Consider the following 17780-nt stretch of genomic DNA (forward strand, 5'->3'; position numbering starts at 1 on the left):
ACACAAAAGGAACTCTTATGCTTCATGGAAAAAGATGCTCTATTTATTCTGGCCCAGTCATGGAGGGAGAAATCATAGAGTATTTTCTGAGAATTTGTTTTTAACAAGGCACTAATATCTTATGAGATAACTTTCAGAATTAAACCTTTTTGTTCCTGCATGGGTGGGAGAACTGCTAGTTAACATTTTAAAAAATGCTACAAAGGGACATCTTGTCATTAAGAATCAGTGATGGATGAAATAAGCTGTTAATCAAGAATTTTGGAAAGAGTTACATTAGGAAAAGCCAAGCTCTGGGGCTCTGAGTTTTAAACGAAACTGTTTTGGGACAGATTTGTCCTCTCATATCAGGATCACATTTCTTAGCCTAAATGCAAATTAGTGGGTCTTTTGACTTTTCTTCTCAGGCTTGGGCTGCTGATGTGCAAAGGTTCCAGAGAGTATTCCGACATCCACCTCACACACAACTTATAGTGGTCGCTGGCAACCATGACATTGGCTTTCATTATGAGTAAGTACTTATGGTACTCGTGTGCCATGATGGGCAGGAAATTGGAGAAGGCAATGTGTAACCATTGTATAAAAAGCTTCATTTGCTACACAGAAAATGGTCTTTTTTTTGAAAAGGAAAACATAAGGAGGTTATATATTTCTGGTTAACATTGTTTCAAATATACATTTAATAACAATTCAATTTTCCCTGGGATGAAATGAAATAATTTGAATGAAAATATTTTGAAAAGTGCCAGATAGAGGCCTTGTGATTCTCACAATATAATCCTGGTCAGACTATTTCTGTAGTACCGTGTTGAGAGGAGGCTGACCATGATGGTGTCAAAGATCTAAAGACTATGCCCCATGAGGAATGAGTGACAGAAATGAGAATGTTTACTCTGAAAAAGAGAGGATGTAGGGAGAACCACAAGCTCAAGTACTTGAAGGATTTTCCTATAGAAATAGATTACTTTTTTTTTTTGCTTGACCACAAAAGGCAGAACTAGAAACATTGTTGCAGGTATTCCTTCAGCTCCATGCAAAAAATTTTTTTTTCTTCAAATAAGTACAACTGTTAAGAAATGGAATCGTTGACTTGGATGTCTTTAAATGGAGGGTAGCTTGATGTCCACTTGCTAGTGATGTTGTATTGGGGATTTCTTCTAAGATATGGGGTGGGGAAGAGGTTGGTCTAAAGAGCCTCTGAGGTCCTTCCTGCCTCCAAAACCCTATAGAAATGTTATCTATCAGAGTTCCCTATAGCATTGAGCTTTTACCATGTTTTTCTATGCTTAGCTGATAAAATGTACCTTTTTTCTTTCTTTCTTTTTTTTTTTTTAAACAATTGAATACAGGATGAACAGTTATAAACTACAACGATTTAAGAAGGTTTTTGATTTTGGGGAACTTTTTTCTATAAAAGGGATTAAGTAAGTATTATGCTAGAAATACTTATCAAGTTCTTTAGTTTCTATAAATTCAAGTTTCCTTGTAAGACTTGGCTAGTGCCTACCACAGTATGGCTAGGTAAGGGCTTAGTAAATGTTACTTGATACTGGGTCAGATCTGTGGGTATCTCTGGTGGGAAACTATCCACTAAGTAAAGTAACATTTCCTCTATTTGCTTTTAATTTATCTCCTTATTTCAAGGTACATTTCACTAGGTCTAGTATCTGGGATACTTTATGCAGTGGATGATTTTATACATTTGGATCACATCCCCTTTTAGAAGCAGCTAGGTGGTGCTGAAAGCTCACATTTAGGAGGAGCTGAGTTCAAACCCCATCTCAAATACTTAATTGGTTGTGAGATCCTGGGCAAATTACTTAATCTCTGTAAACTCAGTTTCCTCATCCAAAGGATAGGAATAATAATCACACCTTACCGGGTTTTTGTGAGGATCAAATGAGATAATGTAAAGTGCTTTGTAAACCTTAAAGAACTATATGAATGCTGTTATTATCGTTAATAATAATAATAATATTTTATATTCACATATAGTGATTTCTCTTTTCCATGACAGTTTATTGTTCTTTTCTGGACTTTTCTGAGCTCCATTATATTTTTTGAGGTGCACTGAACAGAAGTGCATACAGTATTCTAAATGTAGATACATCATAGGTTTCCACAATTGTAATACAAAGTTTTACATTTTAATACTTCCCTTCATTATGACCAGAAATTTGTTAGGTTTTTGTATTCTGTTTTTGCTGCAGTAGCACATGGGAGCCTGAAACTATGGAATAGTCGACAGTGACCCCCCAGGTCCTTTTTCTTAGTTGAAATGGACAGTTCATAACCTATTATCTATTAAGGATGATTTAGGTTATTTTCCCCTCAAACAACTTTGTGAGATTTCTTGTTAAATATTCATCATTTCTCAAAGACTTGTCATTATATGTCAGCTCTTTACTACTAAAATGTGGATTGTTTATTGTTGTTCAGTTGTTTTTCAATTGTGTCTGACTCTTTATGAACCCTTTTGGGGTTTTCTTGGCAAAGATACTGGAGTGGTTTGCCATTCCTTCTCCAGCTCATTTTATAGATGAGGAAACTGAGGCAAATAGAGTTAAGTGACTGGTCCAGGGTCACACAGCTCATATCTTTTGAATGCAGGTCTTCATGACATCAGGCCTGGTGCTCTATCCACTGAGTCATCTAGACTTTTTTCAGAATAGTTTTCAATTTAGACTTTTTCATCCTCACTCTCCAGTGTGCATCTAGGCTTTCTCCTACTGCACAGTTAGTTTATGATTATGAAACTCAAGCTAATTTTAATATCAGTGTAAGAAAAATTCTAATTAGGAAGGAAAATCTGTTAATACTAAATTATATGTGTTCAATTAATTTTTAAATTATCCATTGTTTCACTAATCTTCTATGTTAATATACATAGTTGAACACTGCTGTATTTTACTTTAGATAATGCTTAAGACAATAAAATAAATTCCTAGAGGTCTGAATTCTAATAATGGTCAGAAGCATATGAAAGAGATTAATTCTATTCAGTATTGACTATCTATATGCAAAAAACCACTTCTTTCCTTCAATGCTTAGGTCAAAACAAGAACTCCATTTTGTCACTATTACAACTCATGTCATGTAGTTTTCATACAGTGCAGCTCTCAAGAATAGACCTTCATTTGTCCTGAGGAGAAAGCATTTAATAAGGGTCATCCTCCATTATAGTAAACTTCTAAGAAATATTATGAATCTTTTATATTGCAATTTCATTGTACTTATAATCAGGATGATCATAATCTGGGGCTTAAAAATCTTTCCAGTGGGGAAATTTTGATTCATAATGCTATCCTTAATGGTGGGTGGACATGTTGTATTCCCAATAAAATGTAAGCTCCTTGAAGCCAGAGACTGGATCCTTTTTATATTTGAATTCTGTGTCTAGCAGAATGTCCAGTACATAGCAAGTCCTTAATAAATGCTTATTGATTAATAGATTCAGGGCACTGTGAGCTCAAAGAGAATATTTTCGTGTAGTTGATAGTTCCTTTGTGGAATAGACACTACAATATGAATTGAGTTTTGTTTTATTTTGTTTTGTTAGCTTTTATTATATTTTATTTATATTTGTTGTGACTTATCTAGCTAGAGTTTGATCTTCCATTTTCTTCTGTCTTTTGGAATGCTTCCTTGAAGGGATTCTTCTTCAAACTGACAAATAAAGGAAAGAAAAGGTTTAAAAAAATCCCAAAATGTTTTTAAAAGGCTGTGCATTGTAGAAAGTATACTGGGTGGAGAGTCAGAGAACTTGGGTTCAAATATTGCCCCTTTTACTTCCTACCTTTGTGACCTTACTTTACCTTCCTGGGCCTCAGTAAAATGAGAGTTTGACCTAGATGGTCTCTGAGATTCCTTCTAACTCAATCTCTCATCTAGTACTATACAACAAAGTATATATAATACTAATAGAGAAAAGAGAAACTGTTTTGCCCTAGCAGGAATCAACATCATTCCTAATTAGCCTTTTTCTTAGCGAATGAACATTATGTGGCCTTTTGCTAGCATAAGGAATTCTCTTTTCTGTCCTAATGAAGCATCCTTCACATGTGTTATACTAACTTTTCTGAGTTCTGTGTCTGCTATTTCATTCACTGTGAAAATTCGGTGAGTGGCGGGTTTATCAAAAAACTACTAAAATTTTTGGGGAAAATGAAAATATTGTTTCCTTAACCATTTCAGTTTTGTGATGGTGAACAGTGTGGCAATGGAGGGAGATGGCTGCACTATTTGCTCTTCAACGGAGGCCCAACTCCTTAAACTATCTCACCTGCTGAATTGCTCCAGAGAGGTAAGGGTCAGTGATAATATCATAGTAATCCTATGTAGCCTTCCTCACTGATGTAGCTTTTTCTCCATACTACACATGGTAGAATGTTCATCTTAACTACGACACTGTCCAGTCACTAGCATGATTATTATCATTATTTTGTAACCATTAGGAGAAGTACCATTCCAGCCCAAAGTGTGGTGGTGTTCAACAGCTTTCAGCATCAGCTCCTATCCTTCTCCAGGTAAGAATGGGAGAGCCTGGCATTTCTTTATATGTGTGAATTAGCTGTGAAAAGGTTCTGTAAGTTCATGTCAGGCTCTTTAATTTTTGGACAGCATTTTCCTCTGTACCGGAGAAGTGACGCTGACTGTACTGGGGAAGATTCTGCTCCTCCAGAGAAAAAGAACATCTTATTTGAAGAGAGATATGATGTACTTTCTAAAGAGGCTTCCCAAAAGGTTTGCCAACTTACTATAGTGGTATTTGGCGTCACACAAACTTTGTTATGTTTCTTTTTTAATAAGAAGTCTGTTTTCTTAGTATTAAGTAGATTTTAGTGCAGGATAGCTCTTTTTTGTAGACTGAAAGGCAGACTTGTGGCAATTTGTCAAAGTTTTTATTCATCCCAGTAACCAATCTTTTCCATAAAGGAACTGATTAAATTGATATATTATTAATATTAAATCATACATATTACTCAATCTTCCTCTCATAAAAACTTCGCAGTATTTAAGTTCCTTTTGGCAGATCTGAAAAGAACTCCCTGAGAATGAATATGCTTTTGTACCCAGATATATGTGACCAGGGCCAGAGGTGTAGATTTTCTCTAAAGGACATCAAAGAATAAGTTATAGTATGAAATCTTTTCCTATGAAATAAAGACATTTCATTTAGTGACATTTTATAGCAACATTTGGCATTGAATGAATTAAAACTGAAACTATCCCATCTTGGTTTGCCTTATCAATACTCTGAACATGAGGTAATGTTTTGTTTGCTCCTTAATATAGCTTCTTTGGTGGTTTCAACCTCGCTTGATTCTGAGTGGTCACACTCATAGTGCCTGTGAAGTGCTACATGATGGAAAAATCCCTGAAATCAGTGTTCCATCTTTCAGTTGGAGAAACAGAAACAACCCTAGTTTCATTATGGTAAAGTTAAAGTTTATTTTTTGTCTGATAGCTTTCATAAATATTGAAATCAACATGGGTAATCAACTATTTAACTGTTGCTACCTGTAAAAAATATACAAAAACCATGAATTCCCCCAGCACACTTAATTTAGTACACTGCACCCACTTTATAAGCTTATCTCTGGGAGCCAAACCAATTGACATCATTCAGAGGGTAACTTCAGTTAAGTTGAATTTGTTTTTATGTGGGGAGTGAGTAGAGGGAGTCTTTAGCAAAGTGACGTGATTATCTTTTGAAGAGGGTGCAGTGTAACTTGTTTTAAAGATGCATTGAGAACAGCAGAAAGACTATTTTGCCTGGTTGATTTCATCCACTGGATAATAAGTGATAAGATTTCTTCATCACTTACTCTTGGCCATCTCATCCACTTGCTTTCCAAATTGGTGCATTTGCCACTGCTGAGGATGTGAAGGGCTGTCGCTTTTCCATGTTGACATGCATGCCACTGCCCAGGCAGGGTTTAACATTAATGGCCACCTGAAATTGAGCTTCTCGCATCAAGGTTGTGTTCCAGCAGCCAGTTCCACTGCACAATATACATCGTTTATAATATTTGCACTTAATAGTGAGATGGGGAATGTCCTGTTTCCAAGTTCAAAGTACACAAACTTAAAAAAAAAAAAAGATGTTTGTTGTTTAGCAAAAATGCCTACAAGGAAAATTCCTTTGATTACCCCAGAACATGTATTTCTAAGTAAACAGATTTATTTTAGTGTCTTGTGGCATGAAAAAACAAAACCTTCTTACTCACTCTCTCAGTGATGCTCTTTGGTCTCAGCTCTCTAGTCCAAGTCTTTCCATGTACCTCTCTGAATTTCTGGTGTGCCCTCTTTAATTTTTTTTTTAATTGAAGCCTAGCATGTTAGGAAGTTGTCATTTAGCTTCCCATCTCAGTATCCACTTGGGTGCTCCTGTCCTTAATTTCCCTTTCCTGACTAGTACTAGGGGTATCTTGTACAAGATGAAAAGACAGCACATCTCCTCCGGTTTACTTTGTCTTTCCACAGGGAAAGGCCTTTAGTGCACTGCTGTGGTGATCAGCCTATTCTCTGCCCAAGACAGGAGCAGTCAAGAAATAACCCAAGTAGTCTGCTAGCTCCACTGTTCTTCCTAAATTAACAGAGTTGTATTAAAATTACTTTATCTTGTGTTCTGACAACAGCATGACTGTTTCTTGTATGTGTGTGTATTTTTTTTTAGGGCAGCATAACATCAGTAGATTATTCCCTCTCCAAATGTTTCCTTCCACTTGAGCATACAGTGCTGACTATCTACTGCACAGCAGGTATTCTGGTGGCTTTGTTAATATTAACTCACTGTCAGTCTGTGTAACACCACCGTTTCTTTCCATCTCATTTCATTCGGTTGATACGTAATCAGAAAGCATAAGGCAATGTGAAGAGCAGGACATTTCTGCATTTAGTAACAAATACCAAAGCGGAAAACAACTGAACTTCAGGCTGTATTCATGTCAGAGAATGACCTCACTGGACGCGTCCAAATGCAGGCCATCCATTTTTTATGCACATCATAGAAATTCTAAACAATTGATATGAATTACTACAGGATAAATAGTTGATTGAAATGTTTCATGCTGTAAAAAAAAAGTAACAAGTATCCTACAACAAATTGAACTGTTTTCTTGCTATATACTTTTTATCAAATATATGTATACTCAGATTGTATCTGTACAACATGTAAGTCCTATTAGCCTCATAACTTGCATGCACTACAAACTCCTACCTTCCATGGATGGAACTTGCAACCCAGAAACACACTGGCAGTAGTGTATGTACATATCAGTGGGTGTGGCTTCTGTTCTAGTATTTCATTTCCCTCAGATTCTTAAGTTTTATAAAGCTGTACATCTAGAAGGGGGAAGCAGATTCTCCTTTAGATACTATGAGAGCAGGAAAATCTTTGTTTGGTAGAATTCTACTTTTCTCTGCTGAAACAGAATTAGTATTAGTATTAGTATTATTTAGGTATCGTTAGTTCTCTACTAGACAATCTTCAGTCCCTTCTAGTGGTCAAAAAAGACGCTTCTGAAAATTGGAAAAAATGATCTATAAAAAGGTAAATTATTGTGTTTTTCATTTTGAGCCAGAAATAATTTTTTTTAAGCAGCCTGAATTTTTCTTTTAGTGTCATTATAAACAGGCAGCCTTGCACTACAGTGTTCAAGGAATCTGTATGAGAGGCAAATATTGTATATACATCACAGTATAGATGTTTATTTTATTTGAGAAATTACTCCCCTCTCCAGTTTTTCCATATTTTTGGTTTCTTGAAAGACACCTAGAATATAGCTGCATGTCCTCTCCCTTTCTTGGAAGTGTGAGGGGATTTGGATGTGGGTTTTGCTTTTTCATCTATCAATCTGACCAAATGATCTTATGAAACAGTAGGATTAATATAATGCTGATGGGAGAAAACTCAGGAGGATGCAAGAGAGGCTGTTATATGTCATAAAATTAGTTTTAGATGAAGAAATAGGAGCCTTTACTGACATTTAATTTTAGGGCAAAGAAGATCATTGGTTTTAAAAAATATATTATAAAAACCTGATTTATGGGATGAGTCTTAAAATTCTAAACAAAGGATGGAGACAGTCCAAGTACTGATAAAGAAAATTGATGAAGTAATGTAGGCTAACACTTGTCTAGGTTTCCGTTATTGCAACTGTAATTTTCGACATTTGTACAGATTATTTCAGACACAGGAAAAGTATATACTCACACAGACAAAACACCCGTGTATAAAATATAAAGCAGTGTTATAGTTACTAAAAAGGACATGCCTTATTGCTACAACAATTCTTGCTTTTTATATAATGTACTGTACCATAACTTGTTTTGAGAATGTCATTTGCATAAATTATTCAAGTTTGAGAAATATTCACACATTTTGATCCTACAATATTTAAAATAAAACAATTTTCTAATGTGTCTCTTTATTAAAAGAGAAATAAAAATGTCATCTTGTAATTTTCTTAGGTCATGGGTTTACACCTTTTTAAATATTATGTTCTTGTATTTACTTGCACAATAAAATCTGCTGTTGTTACAAAGATTTAAGAGCTTATCCGAGGGTGCTCTACATGTTCACAATCTGCCCGTGTGATTGTGAAAGTATCAATAACCAAAGAATTATGAAACATAGTCTAGAGAGGAAAAAAATATTCTTGGTTCCTTCCATTGAGAGACAACACCTGGTTACAATTTGACCCAAATGAATTTTATATTTCAAAGCTGAGTCTCCCAAAAGGAAAGGCATGTTGCTGCAATAGCTTCTCACTGGGTAAGTCCTTATTCATAAAGGTGTAAGTGGTTAATTTGCATAATTTATATAATTTTTTTTTTTACCAAAGTGTATTCCACTTTTTTTTTTAATATAAACCAGAAAACCCCTAAATTCTACAGATAAAGTTCCTACCTCCAGTCATGACTGCAGGTAGGGCTGACATCAAGCTGTACAGCGCAATCAAAAACATACTTACATCTTAGCTCAGTTTACAGGTACAGCCATAATCAAGGCACAAAGATCTTCTACAAGTATTTTCTTCAATAAAGTTGTACAAAATAATATTACATTTTACAGTCTGTACAATATAATAAACCAGCAGTAAAACAAAAAATATATAGCGAGAGGGAGGACTGGTGTCCAAGAATGACCTAAGCTAAAAGGATCATTTGTGGACAAAACAAAAAACAGTTCAGGGTAGGGAGGAGTAGATTTTCTGCCTTGATGCAGTAGGCTAGAAGTAGCTTTTAATTCAAAAGTCTGAGGTGTGTAGGGACACTCTGCTATGAAACCCCAGAAGAATTGCTTATCTCCTCCATGCCTCTCAGGCTCTACTCTATGACCTGTGCCGCTAAACGGCTTACAAGAGGAGGCCACTTTATTAGTTAACCTGCAACTCAATGCTAAAAACTGTGATAGAATAATAAATATCATAGTGCTGCTACATTGTGTGTATGCTTTCTCAACAGTATTTAATAACCTGATACAAAGTGCATTATTCTTTTCACCTATCAAGTACTCTTCAGTGTCATGTTAAAAAAAAAAAAAAAGAACCCCTAACATGCAGAGGTTTGACTGTAGTGCCACCTGATAAGAGTCACCAGTTTATGTGGAATAACCTACTGGAAAAATTTAGTAGGTTATGTTTGAAAATTGAAAAAAAAATCCTAGGGGAAAATGGAGGTAGCCAAAGGCTTAATGGAATGACAAAGGAGTGGCATACTAAAGGGAAACCTGGACCTGGTCCCAAAGAAGCAGGAAGGATAAAAGAAAAACTCACTCTAAATGAACACTGGGGTGCGGGGTGCGGGTGGGCAGGGCTAAATAACCAAAGTTATTTAGAGGCTAACAAGTACTCTAGAGTATATTCTTCCATCCTGTGTTGGGTAGGACAGAGAGAAGGGAGACAGAGAGAGAGCGCGAAAGAGAAAGGAGCAGATCATTGAAAAGTGCAGGCTCCATGGTGACCCTGATCACAAGAGTTCATACTGTTTAAGGTGCATCCTCTGAATGATGTCCCGACAGTCATTGAACACTCTGCGGATGTTCTCAGTGTCCACCGCACATGTAAAATGAGGGTAGCAGTAATGTTTGCCATCGCCAGTTGCCGTGCTTATCCTCTGTAAAACAAGAGTTGGCACGTAAGACTGTGTTCTTTAGGCTTATGAAGTTCATGTCTGTCAGGACCTGTACTCCCAACTGGGCTTTCCCCTGTGCTTCAAAGTCAGATTACTATTAAATCTATTTTTTGAGAATCCAATTTAGATAGGACTCTGGCCTTAGACTCTAGGCTGCTGCTTCTTAAAAGCATTGTTACCCCCAAAGGAGAGGCACTGAGCAGGTCACACCTGGTCAAATCTCTCTCAAGCAGTGCAATAGATACTGAACTGAACTGAGGGAGGGAGCTTAGAGAATCTTTTGTATTGGATGTATAATTGTTCCTTTGATACTCCTGTCCCAAGTTAACGGTGATCTTCACATTGGGCAACAAACAACTGATGCTGATTAAAACGCTTTATGAAATATTTTTTTCCCCTAATAACCTTATGATGTACTAACATCTCCCACTGATGGATTAGGAAACTGAAATTAAAAAGAAAAACAAACTGAGGGCCTTACCCATGGTCAGAGAGCTAGCAAGTACTGGAACCATGACTTAAAAACAACTTTTCTGGCTGAATTTGATGCTCTTTTCATTATAATAGTCTGCTTATGTAGGCAAGTGTCAAATATTATTAATGATCATATAGCAATTACATAAGGAGTTTCAATAATTCAATAAGAATTTGTTAAGAGCCTTTTGTGTGCTCAGTATTGTGCTAGGTCCCATGAGGGATATAGAAGAATGCATACACACATGTTTATATGTGTCTTTGTATATACATGTGTGTGTGTACATATACATATACACAATACATGCATATGTGTGTATATATGTGTGTGTGTTTGTATGTATGTATGTGTGTGTATTCTTCCCTTAAAGAATTCACTCACAATCTGTCTGAGAAGGATACATACATACATACACACAAGAAACAACTAGGAGCAAAGCAAGTGAAAGTCTGAGGATGCAGTACTAAAGAAATTATAGGAGAGAACCTCCCCAAGACATCATCCTGGAAACATGCTGTTTATTATGATGAAATATAGATACGGATCATAATATTGGGTTGGGTAAAAAGTTTAATTCAACAATTACTAAATCCTTAAAATGTTTCATTTTTTAAAAAAGTGCACATAGCGTGGTCGTATCTATAGGGAAAAAGAAAACCAATCATGCCTTTCCAGATTTCCTTTTGTTTGAGGAGAGTTGTAGCATTATATCAAGAATATTTGCATGCATCTCCAACCATGGTTCAAACTGCTGCTGACTAATTGCCCAAATGTATAAGATGGGACATCCTTTTCATGTTTAGGCAGATAAAAGAGAAAAATATAAACTGCTAGCTGACTGAAATTGCTGACTGTTCCCTTAGAATCATCAATACCATCAAAATAGGACTGTAGTTGTTTCCCAACTGTGGTAAAAGAAATGAAAATCAAACTTAGGCCTGTGATTCATGCTGGAAATGCACAGGTACATGCATGCGCATGTGCATGCACACACACACACACGGAGTTCTAGAAGGCTAATGCTCTGGGAATGTTTTTCGACTGGTGATGCCTCATATTTTCATTTACGCAGAGGTACAAATTTCCAACTTGGGAGCAAATGGAATGGAAAAAAATAAGAAATTTACTTTATTTCTCGGATGTATGTTAGAAAAATACCACCTGACACCAATCTATAGTAGGAAGAATCTTGATGACTTAATTCCTTTTTTTATAGAGGCAATGGAGTGTGGTGGAAAGAGCACCCAGTATAAAGTTAAGCAACATGAATTTGAATCCTGACTGGTTTTTATTATCTGTTTATGACCTTTGGTAAATCACATAAGCTCATGGAACTTCAGTTTCCAATATTTTTCATAAAAGGTAAGACCTTACCATTTTATGTTTCTGCCAAATTTCTCAGGAATTTCATAGAAGGGATTCAGTCATAGAACTCATGACCATCTTCTCCTTGGCAACACTTCTCCATAGATCATGATACTAAAACTAAAGCTTATAATCATAACTTATGTTTACAGGGTGCCTTAAAATTTACAAAGTTTTTATCACAACAACCCCAGGAGTTACATAGTGGTATCCAAATCACAATATTATGCTATTTAATCAGGCACTTGGCCTCTCCAGCTCTCCAGTTCATGACCCTCTGTTTATTATCATCTGTAAGTTGTTAATCTTGCAATAGCTGTAGTTTTTATTTTAGCATACCACTGTGGGTAAGTGTGTCCCTATAATCTTTACCATATATAGTGGGACAGTAAGAAAAGCACAATATCTATGATTATTTTGCTAAATAATTTATTTTACTCTCTGCTTTTCTGTTACAAATGTACCATTACCTATAAGATAATATGATTAAGAACTTTAGTTTTAATATCCTGGTCTCTGAAGAAGTGTTACCAAGGAGAAGACCCAGTGGGGGGAGTCAATGGCTCATTAACTCATTAATCTCTTTTATCAAGTTCCTGAGAATTTTAAGGAAAATGTAAAATGGTAGCATCTCAGCTCTTATCAGAGAATATTGGAAACCGAAGCTTCAAGAAGTGATATGACTTGCTGTGAGTCGTATGCCTATATCGTCTCCCTTTTTGTTAGTCCCTAAATCTTTTGTTCCATACCAATGGGCAGGATCTATTAGAAATTACAGAATCTCAGCAGCAAAATGGGAAATATATATTTTTAAAAAAGAAAACAAATCCAATCAATTGACACAGAGAATAAAAAAAACTAAATCAACTACATTAAAAATAATCCTACCAAGTTAATTTTTTATCCTTTATTTTCAATATGCATATAGTGCAATGGGATTGTTTTATAGAGCCAACACTACCAGAGGGCTACTGAGATGACTAGAGATATTTTAAACAAGGCCAAAATGAAAATAAGATAATAGATTTAGAGCTGGAAAGAACCTCAGAGACTATCTAGTTCAACCCCTTCACTTTACAGATAAGGAAACTGAGGCTCAGGTGGTGAAATGATTTACACAAAATCACAGACAGTATGCACCGGGGTAGGATTTGAATCCAGACCTGACAGTCAGTGTTTTTCCCTGTTTCTAATGGTAGGAAACTGGTTTCCATTTTCCCTAAATGCAGTACTTTCCACCTTACATACCCATGACTTAATACCAAGCTCTAAGGAGCCATCTGAGGACTCCTATACTCCTTATTGACATTTTGCCTTGAAATTCTCCCACAACTCTTAGGATCATACATTTAGAGCAACTTCCTTATTTTATAGATGAGGAGACTGAGGCCCAGAGAAGTAAAATAACTTACTCGAATTTCACATGTATATTTTATTTTCTCAACTAGGCTGTAAGATACCTGAGGTCAGAGACTATGTCTTATACTAACCCTCTCATTCCCAGAGCCCAAAAGGTATTCTTTAACAGATTACTGTATATACGTATGGTTTTTTTTATTACTTTCTGGAATATTTTCCAATTTGACTCTACTTGGCAATACAAAGCCTTGAAAACCTTGAAATAGTGATTCACAGACTTTGCGATGTGCAAATATGCTAAACATTGAAAATCACAATGATCATTTTTCACTCACAAATGCTGGAAGAAATGTTTCTGTAGGAATAAAAAAGGTACTATCCCAACGACAGAGACAAGAGTTGGTGTAAGTAGGTAGGGCCAGTGATCCTCCTACCTTTTGATTTAATGCTACTTTCTTTCTTTCAGCACATGATCATTGGGCTAAAAGTCAATAGGAAAAAATCCATTCCTGCTCTTCCCCAATTTAGCTGCTACTCTGATGGTTTGGAAGCACTTACAACCACTTCCATTTCCACTGTCCCTTTATTTCCTCTGCCTTTTCTGGACCATAGCTTTGTTTCTGCCTAGCTTATCAGATTTTGTAGCATACTCTGACAGCTTCCTAGGTTGGAAGCTGTGGGTTTTCATGCCACTTGACTTTCCCTACCAAGTTTGTCCCACTGTAGAAATGAAAAGTTAACATTTACCAAATCAGTTTCACTAATTCCAGAAGCCAGAGTTCTTCATATTGAATCACTGTACTCAAAGGGACCATCTACATGAGGCTTGACTATTTAGTAACATGACCAAGGCATAAGAGGGCAGGGACAAGGCATACTTCTGGGTTAGGGAATAGTACATTTCCTAATTGCTAATTTTAACCCCTACTAGCAAGCAAGATGATTCATTCATTCTAGAAAATGAGGTGATAGAAATATCTTAATTATTTGTAAATATTTTCCTCTAACAACATTCCAGTGCTTCATTAGGGCATGAAAGTGATACTGGATTCTTAAAGGCTTTGCAGGCAGAACACAAGCTCTGGCATGGCCTATCAAGATGGAATCTAGGGGCAGATTACATGTTTGTTACCCAAATATAAAGAGTATTTATATTGTGTGTGTTTGTCCTTCATTGTCAAAGAAGACCATGCCATCAGAGAAATAATGACATGACTTGCACTTGACTTTGTTTTGAGAGAGGGACGGCTGTGCAGGTCACCAGCCTCACTTTTCTCCTCCAGAGCCATCTGAATCCAGTGACCACATATTCATCAGGATGACTGGAGATGACCCAGGATAAGGCAATTGGGGTTAAATGACTTGCCCAAGGTCACTCAGCTAGTGAGTGTCAAGTGTCTGAGGTGAGATTTGAACTCAGGTTCTCTTGACTCCTGCACTGGTGCTCTATCCACTGCACCACCTAGCTGCCCCCAATATATATTTACACTATATATATATATATATATATATATATATATATACACATACACACTGTAGTATAAATTGATAGAACGAAGAAACCTTGAAATACTGAAGTGCATTTTTTTCTAACTCAACAAAGAGTTTAAGATAAAGCCAATGAAAGGAAAGAGACTGGGAGGTTGCACAGGGGTGTGTGTGGGGGAATATAGAAGGGGAGAGAATAGAAATAAATTCTAGCAGAAAATTGTTCAGAGGTCTTGGTTTCTCACAGAAAGGTGTTCGTGAACCTGAAGAAATGAATGCACTGCTAGAGATGGCTGGCCACACAAACCTCTAACTATAACGGCACCCATCTAGTTCTAATTCAAAATTTCCTATTTCTGCACATCCTTAAGAGCCATAGTTTTGGTCGTATTGTTGGGGCATGTTTTGATATTACAGCCAGCTACCTATAGAGTACAGCACAACAGAATTCATTCTTTTTAAAAGGACACATTTGAGCCTGAACAAGCTGACTTTTAAAGTGGTTTGTGGCTTATTAGTGCTTATGAATATGTAGATAATAGCACTACATGGGTCTAAAATGTAGCCCCATGATAGCAAGTTATAACATAAGGATACCTTGAAAATGCAGTCTGAAAAATGTGTTGTTGGAGTCACTCAATGATAGTACCATGGGGGACAAAATACTTACAAAATTTTAAAAATTACTCACTAAAAATTCGTCCCGGATAAAGAACTTGGCCCTTGTAACTTTGGGATCTTCACCTGCATCAGGTGTTGCTGTGGAATTAAACATACAAATGTGCTCAGGTAAAGTTAAATATAAAGCACCATTTTTATAGAAAAGATAAACTAAACTCAATGCATGGCACCACCCAATATAAAAGGCTTTGTAAAAGTCACTAGAACTCACATCTACTTCATGCTTTAAGGTACATAGCACCTTCCTTACAACAATAAGTATACATAGGTATATAATATTATTTTCTTCATTTCACAGATGAGGAAACTGAGGCTCAGGTATATTATATTACATGCCCAGGGAAACATAGCTGCTAAGTTTTGATGCTGGAAAAAACATTAAAGTTAAATTTTATTTTCCTTTTCTCAATCAGCAACAGTCTGTCTTCTCATCTTCCTACCTATCTCTCACATTGAGGAAAAAAAGAAAAATGAAGCTTATGTTACAAATCTATCTATCTATCATCTATCTGTCTGTCTATCTATCTATCTATCTATCTATCTATCTATCTATCTATCTATCTATCTATCTATCTATCTATCATCTACCTACAGAGAGAGAGTCAAGAAAAAAGAATTCCAGATTGATCATGTCAAAAAAAAAATCTTTACAATATTGTTGTGGCTATATAAATTGATTCACTTCATTCTGCATCAATTCATATAAGTCTTCCTAGTTTTTTCTGAAACCATCCCCTTTATAATTTCTTACAGAGCAATATGATTCCATTATATTTATGTAACATAAATTGTTTAGCCATTCTCCAATTGATAGGTACCCCTTCAGATTCTAATTCTTTGATACCTCAACAAGAGCTGTATTTTTGTACACCCTTAGAGTTAGTTTTACTTAAAACAAATCCCTCCTTTTATCTGCTCTCCCTCTAATTTCCCTCTTTCCTCCCATTTTCCTGGCAAGGAAAATGCATTTCTGTACCTAACTGTGTGTGTATACATATATGTATTCTTCCCTCCTTTGACTACTTCAGATGAGAATGAGATTTAGGGGTCAGCTGCTCCTCTCTTTCCTCCTTGTTTTTATTGACTCCTATTTGCCTACCTTGATTATGTGAGATAACTTTTCCTAACCTTCCTTTCCCTCCCAACCATCCTGTGCTGTATTCTTCTGCCACTCATTTTCTATTCTTCCTTTAAGATCTTCAACATAACAGAAACATTCCCAAATCCTTTTTCTGAATAGAGTGCTGGGCCTGGAGTAAGGAAGACTTGCATCCAAATCTAGCCTCAAACATTTACTAGCTGTATGATCCTGAGTAAGCCACTTAACCTGTTTGCCTCAGTATATTCGGCTGCAATATGGGATAACAACACTTATTTCCCAGGAGGTGGTAAGTGTCAAGTGAGTGAGAGAGATAATTGTAAAGCACTTAGCACAGTGCCTGGCATATACTAAGGGCTTACAAAATACTTACTCCTTCCTTCCTTCCTTCTGCCTTGATGTTGAGCAGGGCACCTATATCATCTTCCCATATTAGAATATAAGCAGTTTATCCTTTAGTCCTGTGTGATATTTGTTCGTGTTTACCTTTTTATATTTCTCTTAACTCCTGTGTTTGAAAGTCAAAGTTTCTGCACAGTTCTTGTCTTTTCATCAGGAATGTCTGGAAATCTTCTATTTGATTAAATATCCATTTCCTCCCCACCCCAACCCCCATAGGATTATACTCAGTTTTGTTGGGTAGGCTATTTTGGGTTGTAACTCTACATCCTTTTCCTTCTGAAATATCTGCGCACTTGTACAGGGCAGATCTGAACTGGTTCTGTTGCTGCTTTATTGGAGCACTTAGTGTTATGCTAATCTAAGCTCACAGGGACAGCTCAGGCTGACAGAGCAAGATGTTAGTGCTTCCAAAGTAGTCTTATCCAGGGGGAAGTCTGATTAATGCTTCCCTGTTCTGAGCTCTGCACTGACCTGGCTTGGGGTCTGAGCAAAAGCAGGCTGCTACTGGACTCAATCACAGTCAGTGGGGAAGCTCAGCTGGTTCAGAGGGATAGAACTGTAAGCTTCCCTTTGGTCTGGAATTCCTGCCTTGGTTATTCCCTTCCAGGCTTCCGATGTGGCCAGAAATGGAAACGAGATGTAGCTTGGCTCCTGGGGGTGTGCGAGTGGGTGTGATTGGGGAGGGGGATCAGAGCTTCACTGTTGCTACTTGCTTCTGAACTTTTTCCTCTCTAGAACACCATCCAGAGCCTAAGGTGGCTCCTGCCACCC

The 17780-nt window shown here is 36.6% G+C and overlaps 2 protein-coding genes across 6 annotated transcripts in view; one reads left to right on the top strand and one right to left on the bottom strand.

Annotated features, from left to right (window-relative positions):
- Positions 1-9555, top strand: part of MPPE1 (metallophosphoesterase 1) — a 29007-nt gene extending 19452 nt beyond the window's left edge. For 3 of the 4 annotated variants that reach the window (XM_072604213.1, XM_072604210.1, XM_072604211.1), the window contains 7 exons: positions 408-511; positions 1350-1424; positions 4195-4303; positions 4455-4526; positions 4621-4743; positions 5296-5436; positions 6680-9555. In XM_072604213.1, the coding sequence (XP_072460314.1) occupies positions 408-511; positions 1350-1424; positions 4195-4303; positions 4455-4526; positions 4621-4743; positions 5296-5436; positions 6680-6811 (756 nt within the window). In that variant the 3' untranslated portion in view covers positions 6812-9555. Of the gene's footprint in view, positions 1-407; positions 512-1349; positions 1425-4194; positions 4304-4454; positions 4527-4620; positions 4744-5295; positions 5437-6486; positions 6636-6679 lie in introns of those variants that run through there. The other variant, XM_072604212.1, reaches the window with a different exon arrangement.
- Positions 5427-17780, bottom strand: part of GNAL (G protein subunit alpha L) — a 515901-nt gene continuing 503547 nt past the window's right edge. For both annotated transcript variants that reach the window (XM_072604208.1, XM_072604209.1), the window contains exons 11-12: positions 15519-15586; positions 5427-10122 (exon numbers count right to left, since the gene is read on the bottom strand). In XM_072604208.1, the coding sequence (XP_072460309.1) occupies positions 9976-10122; positions 15519-15586 (215 nt within the window). In that variant the 3' untranslated portion in view covers positions 5427-9975. The remainder of the gene's footprint in view (positions 10123-15518; positions 15587-17780) is intronic.

The sequence above is a fragment of the Notamacropus eugenii genome, chromosome 4 (genome assembly GCF_028372415.1).
Source record: "Notamacropus eugenii isolate mMacEug1 chromosome 4, mMacEug1.pri_v2, whole genome shotgun sequence".
In the NCBI taxonomy this organism is placed as follows: Eukaryota; Metazoa; Chordata; class Mammalia; order Diprotodontia; family Macropodidae; genus Notamacropus; species Notamacropus eugenii.